The 17621-nt window shown below is 43.1% G+C and overlaps 1 protein-coding gene across 1 annotated transcript in view; it reads left to right on the forward strand.

Annotated features, from left to right (window-relative positions):
* Positions 1 to 17139, forward strand: part of LOC120536432 — a 29100-nt gene extending 11961 nt beyond the window's left edge. Inside the window, exons 7-12 of the mRNA XM_039764775.1 lie at positions 2577 to 2939; positions 4836 to 5186; positions 5374 to 5703; positions 8454 to 8783; positions 11331 to 11681; positions 14419 to 17139. Coding sequence (XP_039620709.1) covers positions 2577 to 2939; positions 4836 to 5186; positions 5374 to 5703; positions 8454 to 8783; positions 11331 to 11681; positions 14419 to 14444 — 1751 coding nt within the window. The 3' untranslated portion in view covers positions 14445 to 17139. The remainder of the gene's footprint in view (positions 1 to 2576; positions 2940 to 4835; positions 5187 to 5373; positions 5704 to 8453; positions 8784 to 11330; positions 11682 to 14418) is intronic.
* The last annotated feature ends 482 nt before the right edge of the window (positions 17140 to 17621 follow it).

The raw sequence follows: 17621 nt of genomic DNA on the forward strand, positions 1-17621 counted from the left end.
AGCCATCCGTAAGTCCCCTGGAGACTTTTTTGATGTGTCACTTTAGGGACTCCAGGTGTCAAGGCAATGAAGCGAATAGAACGTCTTGTTTCATTGCACGTTACGAGGTTCCTGATGTAAGTCTATCACAGGTAACTGACATGTTCTCCCAATACAGCTGTCGTCAGTGTTGGTAATGACGCCTACTGCATACGCTTAATGTCAGTTCCTTTAGTGCGTCCCCGCTCTGTTCTGTTAATAAGACGAGTGTGGTGTCTTGTACTGCAAGACTGGTGATCACAGTGTTAGGTGTTATGGAGGACATCCCCAATGGCAGGTGAGGCAAGGGATGAGTTTTCAGAAACGTCAGTCACTTTTTCTCATGATGATGACTGGCATAGACTTCATAGAGTTGTCGTCTTGGAGCAGAAATCATGTGATCCCTGTTCCATCACAGGCTTTAACATTCGTAGGGTGTTTGGTGATGGGTGCTTTTCAGCGAGATCTGTCTGAGTGGTCAGAAATCTCACAGTCGTCACTGCGCCATGCCATGCGATCTGCTTGAGATGCTGTTATTAAGATGTGACCAGGAGATGTTCAGCTTCCTTACCGTCAGGGCGAGCAGACTGAGACCAAAAGGCAACCTGCAGCAATTGCTGATTTTCCAAACACAATCAGTGCATTTGACTGCACATACGTTTCGATTAAAAGCACCAAGCACTTTGATTCAATTCACATCCAACTAATATGTGCGGCTCAAATGTGTCTGACTAACGCTGTTGTGAGGCGTCCCTACTTCACTGCAAGTGTGCATTCACTGAAGCTCTGTTTTAGATGTTCTCCTACAATTTGTAGTAAAGACGTAACTCAGGTACAGGTCCAGAATTATATGGTGATTAAATTGTGAATATTAAAACAAAAGTGTTTCTTAAAAATCCATACATGTTTACAGACAGGAGGCGACAGGGAGTTTCAAAAGGCCTGCGCACACGTGAATATTTTTAAGTTGATTTGAAATTTATAAAGAAACTGTGGCATGTGGCGTACATACGGTTTTATAAATATGATTTTTTTTTTATATATGCTGTTTTTGCCTCAGCAAAATGTTAGTATGGAATCTAATCAAGTTTTTGAACATCAGGCCCTTGGTCTTTAGAACAAAAAAAAATGAGGTTCCTTAATATTTCATGAATTTCTTAAATAATCAACAAGATGAACAAAACAGTCAGAACAGAAAAAAAAGAAGCACAAAACAATGAAAAAGAGGTTTGCCTAAAAATTCAGTCAAAGCAAACAAATCCAAGACTAAAATCCAATTTATTACAGCAAAATCTCCAAAAGGAGGAAACTAAGCTTACAAAATTGATTCTAATTGTACAACACTCAATGACGGGCTGACGAACTGAAACCCTTAGCCAGAATATAAAGACTGAGGGCAGGTATCAAAAGGACAATACTGAATCCATCCATCCATTATCCAACCCGCTATATCCTAACTACAGGGTCACTGGGGTCTGCTTCAGGGAATTTAAAACAAAGCAAAGAAACATTCAAAGTCTCAGGACAACATTTTGGGGCGCTGTGTGAGGCCGGCGGTGACGTGCATGTTAAGCTGCTATGATGCCTACTTACGGAGACGGCCATCCTGAAGAGCATCGGAGTCAGGTGCGATTCTAGGGACATCCCATAATGACTGGGTGTGAAGATGTTAGGCAGTCCTGGGTCCAGAGCCCATGAAGAAGGCCTTTTCAACACCGTCCCTGAACGGGTAAGTTTCCTGCTGAAACAAACATTTATTTTTAATTTTACTTCTTTTACATTTTAATTTAATTGTCTCCCTTTGCATGCAAGTACATAAAAATATCTGGCACAACTTTAAAAATAAACTGCGCTCCTCCACGTTGATTTGAACTTTAGAGCCATACTTAGATGAAGTACAGAATACACAGCGGGTTTCTTGAGTGATTATTAGTGTTGACTGTGGTGGGCTGGCGCCCTGCCCGTGATTTATTTCCTGCCTTGCACCCTGTGTTGGCTGGGATTGGCTCCAGCAGATCCCCGTTACCCTGTAGTTAGGATATAACCGGTTGGATAATGACTTACTATTAGTGTTGGGGAAAAAGTGCAAGTTACAATCCACATACAGTTTGGCAAAACTGACTCAAAAATGTATTTTGCAGTCGATTTTGCAATTGTGAAACATGAAACTCACCAAAAAGAATTTTTAGTGTTTTATACGTTTTGTTATTTTTTTTTTGTAAAACAAAGAATGCTTCTCCCTAAAGTCTTGGTGGTTAAATGTGGGTTACTGATGTACAGTTAGCAAGGAGGACAGAGTGGTGTCTCCATAAAACTGACACATTAGTCACATTAAATTAGTCACTCAGAAATCAGGCACATCCAACTTCCTAGATTTCTTACCAAGAATAAATTAGGACCCTTACAATACTTTGGGTTTATGCACAGAACTGTCCCAGGAGACACGTACCTACCTCAGCGGTTAGTACCAGCCTGCCCGTTCATCCATCCATCCATCCATCCATCCATCCATCATGTCTCTCTCATTCCTTAAATGATCTCCCACTTCTGTGTTTCAGGTATTGATGGGCGGCCCCATTTGTCTGATGTTGAAATGGTCAGGTTCACAAAGGAGGGGGAGCCCTGCACTCTGAGCTGCACCATCACTAAGTTCTTCCCAAGTGATATCAAAGTCACTTGGCTGAGAGTTGGAGCAGAGAGCGGACATCAGCCTGTTACTGCAGGGTCAGCAGAGTGGCCAGCCAAAGTGATGATACCCAGTCCTGAGATGAAGAACTACACCTATGAGGTGACCTCTGAGGTTCAGTTCACACCTAAAATCCGCAGTGAAGTGGAGGAGATGACCTACATCTGTAGGGTGGCACACGTGACCCTCATGGAGAAGACCAAAGAGAAGAAGTCTGGCAGATTGGAGTTAACAGGTGAGGTTGAGGAAAATTACTCAATGTCGTCTTAGTGTGTCAGTTCCCTCCTGACTGGTGTACTGATGGAAGTCTCACTTACATTAGAGTCCTGGTGTCTTCCTCACCTTCTGTTTTGCACAGTTTTATTACACTTCTAGTGAATTTCAAGCCCCTCTTTCCACTGATGTTAACAATAGGGATGTCATCACATCAGCACACTAAACGTACAGATGTTCACAGAGTCACAGTGGGAACATATGAGTGTCACGTGTGCATTAGGAGTCATAATGTGACCTTTTCTGTCTTAATTATAAGTACAAGAATCAAGAAGGATCAGAATTCTGTAAGGTGGCACATGTGACCATGAGGGAGCCCACTGAGAGGAGGTCATCAAGGCTAAAGTTACCTGATGAAGCCCCTATCACACTGTTTTAGTCCTCATTGACATAATTTAGCAAGTTGTGGACCATTGCCGTGCAGGCCGGTTACTGCCAACCAAGTAATGTGACCGCCCCAGCAACTCAGTCATGGCTGTAATGTCACATGATGACAAGCATCATAAGTTACAGAGAGGACTAGAAGATAAGTGTGGACCCTAATGCAGTGGTTCTCAACCTGTGGGGTGGGCCCCCCTAGGGGGGCACGAAGTAACAAATAGGGGGGCACGAAGATGTGAAAAAAAGAAAACAAGAATCGAAAATATGAAAAATCCATCTATTGAAACCAAAACAAATGAACTTAAACTACATTCTGATACTAGAAAAATAAATAGAGAGTTAGATAAAATGTCGATAAAAGTTAAGTAGGCATAATAAAATATACATCTACGTTTCAAAAAATTAGGGGCGCCATTAAAACTGTTATGAAAACTCGGGTCGCAAATACTTAAAGGTGGAGAAACGCTGCCCTAATGAGTAGCAAGAGTCATAACTAGGAAACTTGTTAATCTTACACCATTACAAGAGCGCTATACGAAAATCGATGTCTAAATCCGTAAGCAAAGATGTTGAACTGAGAGCAACCGAAATGTCTTTCATTGCCAAAACTTTTTCAAGTGCAGCTGAATGCTGCATCACATGCATCTTTGCTTTTTAAAGTGTCACACAACCTCAAGGCCATGTCCTCCAAACAAGACACCATAATAGGGGTGCTTGTCTAAAAAGTAAATGGCAACACCGTAAACACAATATATACTGTTTATAAAATTCCACTTTGCCGTAGGGAACACCACAATGTTCTCTGGAGTAAATAATTTCCAATGCGCTCACTTTGGATAACAGGAAAAAATGAACAGCATTATGTGACTCATAAGAGTAGCGCTCTGTCACTAACCACCAGTTTGACTTTGTCACAAGTTGTGGGGGTGGAGCTTCTGTGCATGTGCAAGAGTTGCCAGCCAATCAGCTCTTAATCAGATTTGCAGCGCTGTTAACCACATCCATAAAGATCTGGCCTTCTCTGTTCCTTTCTGTTTTGTTACAAAGGGAAGAACGAAAACAACAATAATGGAGGCTTCTACCTGGTGGTTCACCATGTTGTTTGCTTACTTTCTTGAGGTGCGCTTATTCTTATTCTGTTGTACTCCACATTGATTGGCTCCCAAAATATGGCCACCTTATGATACATGAAATCTGAAACTGTACTGAGACATTTTGAGGGAGTTGTGTAATCCATCATGGCTGTGTAACCTAACATTCTCAAGGCATCATGATCCAGAATTGAATGCGACCCTCTCTCCAGCTAGACATCATGTAGTGTGATGGTGTTCAAAGATGTATGTGCCTACACTCCTTCTCCATTTTCAGCATGTCTAGTTCATGTGGCCTTGATTCTCCACTGATTCTGTTCCTAATAGTTATGTTCTTTCTGATTCTTTAATTCTGAGTCTAAAGGCTTCACTCATGTCTCTTCCAGCTGATAAAACACGTCCCACGATCTCAGACATGCACGCTCGATTCACAAAGTTTGGTGAGCCCTGTACCTTGGCCTGCACTGTATCAGAATTTTATCCCAAAAAGATCAACGTGACCTGGGACAGGAAAACGAAGAAAGGAATGAAGAAGACTCTTCCGGAAGAGTCAGGTGACTGGAAGCTCAATACAACCAACTATGGTCCCATAATGACAAATAACAGGTACTCGCTTGTGTCTCACGCCACCTTCACTCCTCAGTCCCTGGGTGACCTGGAGGACATGGACTTCTTCTGCACAGTAGAGCATGAGAGCCTGAAAGAGAGGATGGAGAAGATCTGCTCTGTTACTTCAGGTAAATGGTGTGATGCGCTCTTCTTTGGAATCTCTTTGTATGTTTATCCATTTTTTCTAGATGTACTTATTTACCAGGAATATCCCTTAAACTTCTTATCTGAAATTCAAACTCTTATTTATTTGTTTGTTGGTTGGTTTATTCCTTTTGAGGTTTTCATACCCATCTCTATGGTTGTGTTTTGCAGGTTTGCAGTGCTGCCCCGTCGTCTCAAATGTAAAACTATGTAACTTTAATGGAATTAAACAGATGTGCACCTTGAGATGCTCCATTGACAATTTCTTCCCCAAGGAAATCAAAGTGACTTGGCTAGAAGTTGGTAAGAAAGGAAAAAAAGAAATGAAAACCAAAAAAGCCAGTCCAGTGAGTGAAGGGAAGACTTACAAGATGGTATCTGAAGCTGAGTTCACACCAAAAGACTTGATGGACTTGGAGGAGGACAAATATATCTGCGTGGTGGAACACCAGACCCTCAAGGAACCCTTTGAGAGGCGCAGCGGGAATCTTGTGGAGGAAAGTAAGTCCCCAGTCTGTGACTTTGATCCTGTTGGTTTTCCACTTTTATGAGTTGTGGCCTCTAGTAGAGAGGTGGGTATTGTTAGGTAAAAATTCTTGATCTGAGATTTCTCAAGGGATACCTGGTCTGCTTTGGCAATCGAATACAAAGGCTTTCAGGACTCCAATAAGAATATAAGAAATGTATTTAACAAAGATGTCTCAGGAGCAGACCATGTAAGATGTTGGTCTTACACTGTAATAATAAATGTGCTAGCCATCCTTTGTTCAGATAAAGCTTTTTTGGGATTTTAGAACAATCTGGACGTGAGCCTTTTGTTCAGTCCAACAAAGCTCACCAGTCCTTTCCACATAATATCATTAAGTCAAGTTCTGAAGGTCTTTAAAGTCTTACTGTCTACCACACTACTTGGTCGCTTATTCCAAGTGTCAGTGGTTCTCAGTGTAAAGAAAAACTTCCTAATGTTTGTGCAAAATTTACCCTTAAAAGGTTCCAGCTGTGTCCCCGTTTTCTTGATGAATTCATTTTAAAGTCACCGTCTTGATCCACTGGACTGATTCCCTTCATAATTTTAAACACTTCAGTCACTCAGGTCTCCTCTTCATCTCCTGTAAAGGCTCAGCTCTTTTAATCTTTCCTCATAACTCATCCCCTGTAGCCCTGAAATCACCCTAGTCGCTCTTCTCTGGACCTTTTCTTGTGCTGCTTTGTCCTTTTTGTAGCCTGGAGACCCAAACTGTCCCTAGGACTCCAGATGAGGCCTCACCAGTGTGTTATAAAGCTTGAGTGTCACCTCCTGTGACTTGTACTCCACACGTCAAGGCGCTATATAACCTGACATTCTGTTAGCCTTCTTCATGGCTTCTCAACACTGTCTGGAAGTTGATAGCTTAGAGCAGGGGTGGGCAAAGTCATTCCTGGAGGGCCGCAGTGGCCGTGGGTTTTTGTTCCAACCCAGTTGCTTAATTAGAAAACAATCCTTGCCAATAATTACATTTCATGGCTTGTTAGTGCTTTAACTCTGCTATGTCAAGTCATTCTCATATCATAGATTTTTTTTTTCCATTCTAAGGATATCATCCAAATACTTTGAAGTGTAAAACAGATGGGTAATTCTCAGTCCTTCACTTTTTTCTCTTCCCTTTCCTTCCAAGTATTTAATTAAACCAAATAGTGCACGGTAAATACACACAGGTGTAAAGGGTAACAAGCAAAATGGATAACTGCTGGTTTCTTTTGTCATTTGCATCTTATTGTTAATAAGGAGCAATTCAAAACTGAGAATGCAGCTGTTTAAGACTTAAATAAGCAATAAGGGTTCAAAATCTTAATGAGAGAGAGAACTAAAATGAAGCAGAAGTGTTTCTAGAGCAATAAGTGCTTCTTAGTAAGCAATTTGGTTGGAACAAAAACCTGCAGCCACTGTGGCCCTCCAGGAATGACTTTGCCCACCCCTGGCTTAGAGTCCACTACGACTCCTAAATCCTTCTCATAAGGTGGACTCTCGATTTTCAGACCCCCCATTGTGTATTCAGACCTCACATTTTTACTTCCTATGTGTCATTCTTTGCATTTACTGACATTAAATTTCATTGTCTACAGATCAGCCCAAGTCTGTCTGCTGTCCAAGTCCTTCTGTGATGATATAACGGATTCCAAATGATCTGCTAATCCACCTATCTTGGTATCATCTGCAAACTTCACCAGCTTGTTCCTTATATTCCTATCTAAATCATTTATATATATTAAAAATAGCAGCGGGCCCCAACACTGCCCTGTGCTGGTCACCACTCTTAACATCGGCCAGTACCATTACCCTCTGCTTCCTGTGTCTGTACAAACATCACCTTGAACACCCGCTTCTTTTCACGTGGCACCTTATTATATGGTTTGTGAAAGTTGGCTGAAGTTTGAGTCCACATTGACAGCAACATCTCTACAATTAAATTTAAAAAATCAATTCAAAAATGTATAGTAATAAGCCAGTAGCTAAATGTTAACATTAATAATTGTAAAAAGTGAGAGAGAAAACTAAAAACTCTGCTTCTATATTAAGTAAACTAAATATTGGGAAACATGTAAGGGTGAAAGATCAAAGGGGCTGATCCAAAAAAGCTGACTAGGTAGTCAAGGACAGGAATGGCACTCAACCAGGACAATTAGAACCTGAGTGCATCCACACCGCTTGCTGCTCCTTTACCTCGTCTCCTCTTTCCTGCGTCTTGCTGTGTCTCATTAATCTGAACGGCCCGCAGGAGAGATGAGCTACTGTCTCTCACAAAGGCACTAAGGTGCACAATGCTCGAGCACAGCAATAAGACAAGCTCGGCTTTGAATCTCATCTTCTCTTCTCTTCCCTCCAAATAACTGCTGCAGTGTTTCTTACTTTTTTTTTTTAGAAAACCTTTCTAGGTTTTATGTCATTGTTGTTATAGCCAAAAACTGTGATCTTCCAAGTTCCAAACTCCAATATAATCATCACTGTCATGAACTGTCGGTTTCATAAATTTTCCTTTCAGATAGTCATGGTGTGTGGAGTAATCTTCATTACCCCCTTTCTTTTGCAGCTACTAAAAATGCCATTGATCTTCCAACTTTATTGTTTTATTCAATATGTGTGCATATCATTATTCTCTCCAAGTTTTTCTACACCCTAAACTTGGACCTCAGACTTGGAAGAGGATTCCAAGTACAAGCCTTTCTCCAGCTGGAACTGACCCATCAGAGACCTGCCTCCTTGTGTTTTCCAGGTCTGTTCCACCCACCTATCATGTCAGATATTCAGGTGGCCGAGTTTAAGGGCCTTGGCCAGCCCTGCACTCTGAGCTGCTCCATCAAGGACTTCTTACCAAAAGACATCGAGGTGACGTGGCTGCTGGCTGGTGGGGATGGACTAAGAGATATCAGACCAATGACGAGTGACCCGGTTATGGAGGAGAAGGGTTATCGTTTAGAGTCTAAGGCTGTGTTCACCCCTACGACCCTGAGAGATACAGAGGAGACCATTTACACCTGCTCAGTGAGGCATAAAAAACTCCAGGAGCCCATTAGGAAGCAAATAAAGAGGATCCCGATACCAGGTGAGGCCCGCTGCTCTCTGTGTCTTCCCTGCACATTCACAGGAAATCAGCTAAGGTTGATGTCTTCACTCTCACCGTTTGTCTTATTTTCATTTTTGATATTTCACTCTGATAAATTGTACCATGGCATTGCTGATGATTAGTGATAAGCCATCAATTCACAAAAAATTCAATTCACTTTGAAAATTAGGGGGACATTTCTGAAGCAAATGGCATTTCATGACCAGTGAAATTTGTGCCATTGACACGGGATGACAGGTGCGTAGTCCGTGTCTGTTACGTTTTAGACAGGGTTTATTCCTGGCGTGTGTTTATTTTATGTTTAATTTTGAGTTTTGTGAGTGGTAGACAAAGAGGTGGGGTCACTTTGAGGTCACCACCCCCAAGACCACCCCCTGGCACCCCCAGGTCTCAGGTGTAATGCACTGAACTTTATTGGAGTCCGTTGCAAGTAGGGCCTGACCTATGATATCGGGGCCAATATTTGGACACCTCATATGAATCAGTAACAGCTGAACCTGCACCAATGTTGTGGTCCTGAAATTCTGTTTGTTTCCAGCTTTTTATATTAGTTTATTTTTCAAGTGTAAAACGCCTCAACTCCCCTTGTCTGATATGCACAATGACGGTAACAAACTGGGGGATACAAATGTACATGCTGAACAATCGCATGTACTTCACAACAATAAACTTAGCCTGCATTCATCACGCCTGGACTGACAATAAGGAACATTTTTGGGGGGTATGCATGAGGTCATTTGTTTACTTACTGTTACACTTGAAAATTCAGCTTTTCATTTTTTTTTCCATTGCTTTTTTCCCCACCAACATGGCTGCTGCACAGCCTACTCCGAGAGTGCACAAGGTTTTCACTCTGCTACTAAGGCTCTGGTTGTATTAGAGGCCGGGCGTCTATCCAGTTAAAACTGGCAGACGTTTCACTTTGACAAAGTTATCCATTTGTCTCTGGAAGCTGCAGTGTGTGAGTGTGCAGATAGCCAGTCGCTTCTCTCCCAGGGTCTGTTTTCACCTCAAAGTGATGAGCAGCTCGATGTCCAGCCTGATTTTAGAAATCTTCAGTCTGGCAGACTTCGACAGAGCAGAGGGTTGGTTGCCTTTCTAAAGTATATACAGTAGACTGGCCTCCATATTTTACTGATTGCTTGATATGACAAATTATTTGTGACTAAAGGCACCTGCTGGGTTTGTCATCAACTCGACAGCCTGATGATACAATGCCCTCTTTGCCAAATAATGGCGACAGACACAAACAGTACTCAGTACATTTCCCCACAGCACTTGGAGTGTGCACAGTGCAGGATTTACATATAAGCTACACAAGCTATAGCTTACGGCCCCCGCCTTCTTGGGGGCCCCCAAAACAAATTGTCATATATACTTATAAAGGGCCCCATGTCTCAAATAGCTTAGGGCCTTATCAAGTCTAAATCCGGCACTGAGTGTGCATATGGACATCCTCATCTGCACACATCAAGAAGCAGGACTTCAAGTACTTCAAATAGAGTGCCACCTCTGTACCCAAAGTCATTTACCAGTTCTTTGGTTTTGCTGATGTTGAGTTGCAGACAATTCTCAAAGTTCTCCCCGTGACTCCTCTCGTTTGCATCATCACCTTTTATCAACACACCCCTTAAGTGCAGAATCATCTGAGAAGTTCTGCAAGTGACCTGACTGACCTGACCTGCTGCTCTTTTTCTAGTCGGAGGTGCGCAGAGTGAAGAGCAAAGTGGACAGGCCTGTTTCTTCTGGTGCTCCAGTGTTGCTCACACAGTCCTTGAGTTTCACAAACTGGTGGTCTGCCTGACTGACAGTCAATAGTTAGTTGGAACATTTCTGGTTTGTTTCTCTATTTATACTTTTTGTTTTCAACGATGCGATTTTATTTTTATTGGACCATTTAGTGTTGCTGTGGCTAACATGCAGGTGTCTGTCACTATGGACATGCTCCCAGAGGTTGTGCCACATGAGGTCATTGGCACCAAGGGGGTTTGCAGGTGAAATCTTATATAACCTTGTAGACTCAATCTAAAGACATTTCACGAATACTTTAACTAAAGTGGTTCCATTTCTTTGTAATTTTTGGGGTTGTTTTTTAAGACTTTGAGTTTGGTTTATGTATTGAGTTCACATTTACAGCCATTGCCATTCTGGTTTGAACCCCTACTTTGTTTCGACTTCACTTTTGTCTTCTGATCCTTTTCTTTGTCCCCAGTCACTTCCCAGTTTTCTGTTCTGTTTTCTGGCCGTGTACCTGGTCCATCTCCTTCTGTCTTGTTTGTGGAGTTCATCTTTTTTATTCCTATTTGATCCTAAATGTCAAGCTGATGCTCCGCAGTTTATTGGTTCTCTGTGAAGCCTACTGGCTTTAGTAGGCAGAGATAATAACTGAGCTAAGAGCTATGGTCTCTTTAGACAACACCTTGGCAGTCAAATAATTTTATTTAAGTTGGCCTCTTTGCTGTAGGGCGAAGTGTCCTTGTGCTGATCTCTGACCCAGAAATCTCATTTTCTTCTCTTTTTTTTCAGGTCATGAGTGCAGTCCCACCGTCTCAGAAATCCAGGTCCACTTCACAGAACTCAACCAGCCCTGCTTCCTGAGCTGCTTCATTTCAGAGTTCTACCCACAGGAACTTGACGTGAGCTGGCAGTGGGAAAGCAAGAAGAACAAGAAGCTGTTACCTGCCGGAGACGGCAAATGGAAACCAGAACTGAAACAGTATGGGCCTCTGATCAGGTACAACAAGTTTGAGCTGGTGTCTCAGGCAGTCTTCACACCCTTCTCTGAAGCCGATCTGGAAGACCAGAAGTTCGTCTGCATTGTAAAGCAACAAGAGAAGGGAGCAAAGCCCATCATGAAACGCTGCTCAGTGCCTCTGAGTAAGTCACTGTCCCATTTGCTTTGCTGGGTTTGTCACCTGGTCACATGGCCAGGCATGGCAAATCTCCTCCTCCTCCTCCTCCTCTTCCTCTTGATGTAGTCATGGATTCTTCAGACTTACGCAATATTATTGTGATTGTATTCTTTAATCCCAAAGACAGGCATGGTAACTGGTGGCTCTAAGTTAACATGTGTGTGTATAAGTGTGATTGTGCCCTGTGATGGAAGTGCATCTAATGCCAGTCCTGTACCTACTGCCTGTCATTTTAGGCTGCAGTCACTCAAGACCCTGTGTTTGAATAAGGGAGCTTCAAAAATGGATGGTTGGCAGGTGTGTTAAGTAGCAATAGAAACCAAAGCCTTGTCTTTATCTCCTTGTGGAGTGTGGAGAGAGTTTGCTATAAAAAGAAGACACCCAATTGGGAGTAGACATGGTGGAGTCCTCTTTGACCTCAACCGCCTAAGACGTAATTCAAACTTTAGCTGCTGAAGTCACCATCCACAAACCTGTGACATTTGAGTCGCAAAGAGACGCTCAGAAGCAGTTCAATAAAACCTTCTCAGTTACAAGCAAAGGCAACGCCTCTCAGGGGCTGACAGCCATGCACTTCCAGCTGAACTCCCAGTCATCCCCCAGAGGTCTACAGGCGACTGCAGCAGCTCCAAATGAGGCTGTTCAACTTTGAAAGGGACCACCCTAGCACATTGTCTACTTGTGGTGGAGATGGTTCCATTCTTTTAGACCACATACTGCCGTGTCACAGGGAATAACAGCAAATCCAAGACTTTTAGTCTCTGATGCTGTTGACATCAGCCCATCCCTGCTCACCAGCTAAAAGCATCTTCTTGACATTTCCATACGCTGTTGAAAGGAAGTAATCTCTTTACGCAGCCTGTTCTCCAAAAAAGCGGACACTTTAGTAAACATTTGTCCTTCATTTTCATCAGTGGCAGAATACTTTATTAGTTTTGTGACATTGTGTCTGGCTGCTAAAAGGGCACAAGGTAAGAGAGTCACAAGATACCTTCAAAACAGAGAGAAATAAAGAGACACACTGGCAGCAGAAGGGGCCACTAGGGGGTGCTGTGACCTGCATGTGCGCTGCATGTGCTGAACTAGCAGTCGACAGGGTGACAAGCATCAGAGAAACATAAAATGGGGCAGCATATGACAGGACCTCTTATGATTCCTGCCCCTCAAAATACAGCAAAAGGGGGGCAGGCCTCAGAACATCACAAAAAAGCCAGAGCTGCCCGCTCCACAGGTCTGCATTCACTGAGTAAGCTTCACCTCACAGACAGCCTAACCCCAAACTCAACAGGCAAGCTTGTGGCCTGCACAGGTCAAAAATGGGGCAAAGGCTTTTAAAGTCCAAAATGCCAAAAAATGCCTACAACAGAAGGAGAGAAGGATAGTTTCAAACCTTGTGTCCAAAGGACAGACAAAGACAAGGTTCCTATACATATGCATATTATTGTTATGTCATCAAGTTAACGAGTACATTTAGTGGCATCAGGAGAAAGATGTGAGACAGAAAAAGGATAAAAGTTTGGGAGATCAAAACACACGATCATCAGGCCACGATGTGGACAAAAACTGTCGCCACAAAATGTAGCAAAAGGTCAGCACTACAAAAACATCAAGCAAGAGCAGTTTAGAGCAAAGAACGTTCAAACTGATGATCAGCTGACCGCGGGTCACAACCAGCACCAGTGGCCGTTACACAGAGCGCTAGTGTGACCCCAGAAATGACCCAGGATGAGGCTGACAGGTCTCATGGCTGAGTGTCACACGTCTGGAGGAAAGTGAGATGGGCACTCAGTTGATGGGAAGAAGAGATGCCAGGGTGGAGAAGGAGGGAGGTGAGAAGTGTGCTGTGGGATTGTGGTGTGATGGTTGATGAACAGGGGTTCAACAGCGGGCCCACAGAGGATTTGGGGTTTTTGTTTTCTGCAGGTGTTTTGCACTGTGCTCATCTCTGCTTTTAGTTTCATTGTTCGATTACAATGCTGTTTTTTTATTTACCTATTTCATCTTAAATTTTATGTTGGCTGTGGAGGGCGTCCATGCAGGCACCCTTATCACAAGTTGCTTCTAGCTTGCTGCATGCTTGAGAAATTACAACAGTCTTGATGAAAATACAACATTCTGCCCAACAAAACTCTCCAATCCTATGGTTCTTGTTTTTCTAAAGTCTAGATTTGAAAGTCCCTAAAATTTTACTGTCCACCACAGTACTTGACCAATGTATTCAATTTGTCTTTAATTATCTATGCAAAAAAAAAGATTCAGCTTATCTGATGCCATTGTGCCCCCTTGTGGTCACAGCTAAGCAATGCAAGTGTTGCTGCTTGCTGTGTGCTGGGGCTCCAGAACTCAAAGATGGCTTTGCTTATTTCAGTTCTCCTCTGTCAGAGAGTGTAATATCCCTCTACTCCAGCCACTCTCCTGCAGGCTAATGGCAGCTCATCGCAGCTTGGTGACGTGAGGTGGCCTCCTATAGTTGACTTCTGGCCCAGCTCAGTGAGATATAAGGTTGCCACACTGACCCCTGTCTTCATACCAGGCACACTTTTAGTCTTAAAATCTGCCACTAGAAGTGAAAGTGATGGTCATTTAAACTGTCTCTTCAGTCCTATTAATTCATTTCCAGAAAGCTCATCACGGAACAGCTTTACAACCAGGGCCTTCTCTCCTTGTCCTCAGTTAACCATATTTATGTCCGTTTTCTGCAGGAACTCAACCAGCCAATGGACCATGAAGACGGGCTCCTGGCTCACAGTACAGAACTGAGATCCTTCACCAGGTGAAAATGAAGCTAAGGGGTGAGCCTCATGTGGCAAGTCACTGGTCATACGTGACAAAGAAGAGCAACCTAAGAAGACCTGCATTGGGTAGGACAGGGAAAAACAAAGTTCCCATAAGCTCTGATCACACCGCTGCAATGGTGAGCTGGGTGTTTTCAGTCTTATGGGTGCTCAGAATGCACTGGCTATCAATACTAATTTATTCTGGGCTGACACCAAGACCACTCCTTGTTTTATTGAGACTAAATATTGTTTTTTTGTCATGGGCCCTATCCAAGTTATCTCTATAGTTTAGTTTTTCTTAGGACTGTGCTTTTGGGTAGGCCTATCATCTGGTAATTAGTTACCTTGAAGGTTTTAAAGTAGTCCACCCCACTTTGCTTCAGTTTACACATTACTGCCACCTCACTGAATTTTAATTCATCGAGACTTCACGAGCCAAAACCCTGACTGATCTGCAAAACAACGGAGATTTTCATTATGCGAGTAGGAAACGGACCTCCATTTCGATTCATTTCTGTTACGGAACAAATGGCAGCTCTGCACATCTTGTAAATTTCTCCAGATTTGCCCTCTGCGTCCACCACAAGTGTCCTGCATGGCTTTGTGTTATAACGGCTCTGTGGAGAGTTCTTTTTACAGCACCTTTTACCCCAGATATCCAGGCCTCTTCTCCATCTTTGTAACGCTCACTGGTGGGCCTCTTCTGTGTGTGAATCCATCTGTCTTTAGCCAGGACATATTTATGCAGAGCCTCGCCATGTTCTAAGTGCCGCCTCATTTCAAATTCGCATTTCGCATGTTTTGCTCGTGTGTTGACTGAACAGAGAAGCACATTTGAAAATGAATGCAGGAGATCCTTCCTTCCAGACCCCTGAACTGGTGAGCATGACATGTCCATCAGACCAAAGCTGTCAAATGTGACTGTGAAAAGCTGCGCCCCTGACACAAAGACGCTGGCGTGGCTGACTGACATAACGTCTAACTGGAATCCTAATTCTCTGTTAACTGGAATGCTAAGCTGCTGTAAGATGACCTGAATGAGTGAAGGTGAAGGGTCTTGTCACCGCTCTCTGGTCCAATCAGATTCATCTGTGATGCTTCTTCTCTCCTAGGCATCACATGGTCGGGGTCTGCGTTTACATTGGTATAGTAAGTGCCTTGAGCATGGGTATGGCGCTATATAAAGAAATGTATTATTATTAGTATTATTAGTATTAGTATTATTATTAGTAGTATTATTATTGTGCAGAACTTTCCTTCAAACTTTTGAAGGTGATTTTGGTGGTTTCGGATCATGGAGATTTAAATCTCATTTTTATCTCCTTTCTAAATTCTGTATTTAGCAAAGTCATTTTTAGTTTGATTATGTTTTGGCGTTTTCCACTTTGCCATTTTGTTTTTCCTCAGGTGCTGCCATTTTTTGGTGCTGTAATAATGATTGGTCTCTAGGGACACGGTGTCAGACATTTTGTGCCAGTATAAAAGCTGGCACCACAAACAGAGCAACATCTGTGGTATAGAAAGAATTTAGAATGGGGAGGGCGGGGGCTCCATCGCAGTTGGTTGGGGAGGATGTTTTTTTGGGGGGCTGAGTGCTGATTGGTCGGTGAAGAGAGTTTTCTATGGTCATGATTATGGAGGGATGGAGGAATTGGAGATGATTTGGTGGCTGATGATGGTTCCAAGGTGGGGGCTTTTGGAGATCAATGGGCCCCTCATTTGTGTGGACTGTGGCCCCGACTCTCCACCAATAAACCCCGCTGGCAGCACCTCTGAATGACAGCCAAGATTGTGGATAATCTCTGAAACTCATGAAGAAAGGTTCTTCTCTTTGAATCTTGAACCTCATCTCCTGCTTAGTGTGTTTGACCTTCACTGGCTTCTTACTCCACTTTATCCCCCTGCTCCATTCTAAATTTCAAGTGCCCCTTGTGCCTCCTATTTTCTGCCAGCTGTGGATGAACATCCGCAAGGCCATGTGGGACCCAACTGAAGGCTTTGTGGTGAGGCACTAAATCTAGTTGTGAATGAGCTGTGAGTGGCCATGGTTGGACTTTATTCATGTGTGGGTTTCAGCTAAAGTTGGGTGGGCAGGTGGAAGTTTAAAAAAGGTGACACCTGAGAAGAGTTGTGTCCTGTTGTTTGTGGTAATTGTCCCGCCGTGAGGAGCAGCCGCTTTCATCAGTCCTTCCACAGCAAGCACATCCTTCTGTTATTTCCAGATGTTCACATCTGGACCGAGGCCTGCTCTGTGTGTCTTTCACCTCAGCCATTGTCTGAAATGGGCCCACCAATACGATACAACTATTCACTTTTCTTTTGGAATTAATAATTACACCATTTACCTCTCAGGGATCTTTCATGCCTTCACAACCTCATTGCTGCACAATTACAAGAATACGGCGTCGCTGTTACAAACATTTATTGGGTCAGTCTTGAAGTGAAAATCTTAGATAACTAACTTACCTCAAAACGTCTACCTTAATTACGGCGAGTTTATGATGTGTTACATTTACATTGTGTATATGTGCTGTGTGTACAGTAGGACGGTGACCTCAATGGGATTGTGTTTCAATGTAAATGTGTGGGTTATGTCTGTGTTTGTACAATTATTTCTTATCAATAAACCTTTTCATGTAAACTCTACTGGTGTGTCTGAGGATGTTTGAGTGGATGTAATTTGAAAAGTTGAATTGGGGACTTCTCCTGGCTTTCTGGCCTTGACTCAAATTAAATAAATTGCAATTGTCCAGGAGTGGCTATGTGACCAATTCATGTTCCTCTGAGAGGCGAAAATGGGAATTCAGTCAGGAGTGGGAGGAAACAGAATAGCACTGTGTCAGGGTGGTAGAAATCCAACATGGAGTGTTGTGTGCAGTCCTGGTCACTACGCTACAAGAAAGACATAGCAGCACTTGAGGCTGTGCAGAGGAGACTAACCAGGTGCATCATGGGACTGAAGGACATGTCTTGCTGTGACAGACTCGGAGAGTGAAAGCTGTTAGTCTCAAGCAGGGGGAGACAGCATCCAGATATTTAAAATCCTAGTGTACAACGCTGACACAACTGCTTTGGCAGTACAGCGGTAAGAACTGCTGACTCCTATTCAAAGGGTCGCCGGTTTGAGC

Source organism: Polypterus senegalus, chromosome 10 (assembly GCF_016835505.1).
Source record: "Polypterus senegalus isolate Bchr_013 chromosome 10, ASM1683550v1, whole genome shotgun sequence".
In the NCBI taxonomy this organism is placed as follows: Eukaryota; Metazoa; Chordata; class Cladistia; order Polypteriformes; family Polypteridae; genus Polypterus; species Polypterus senegalus.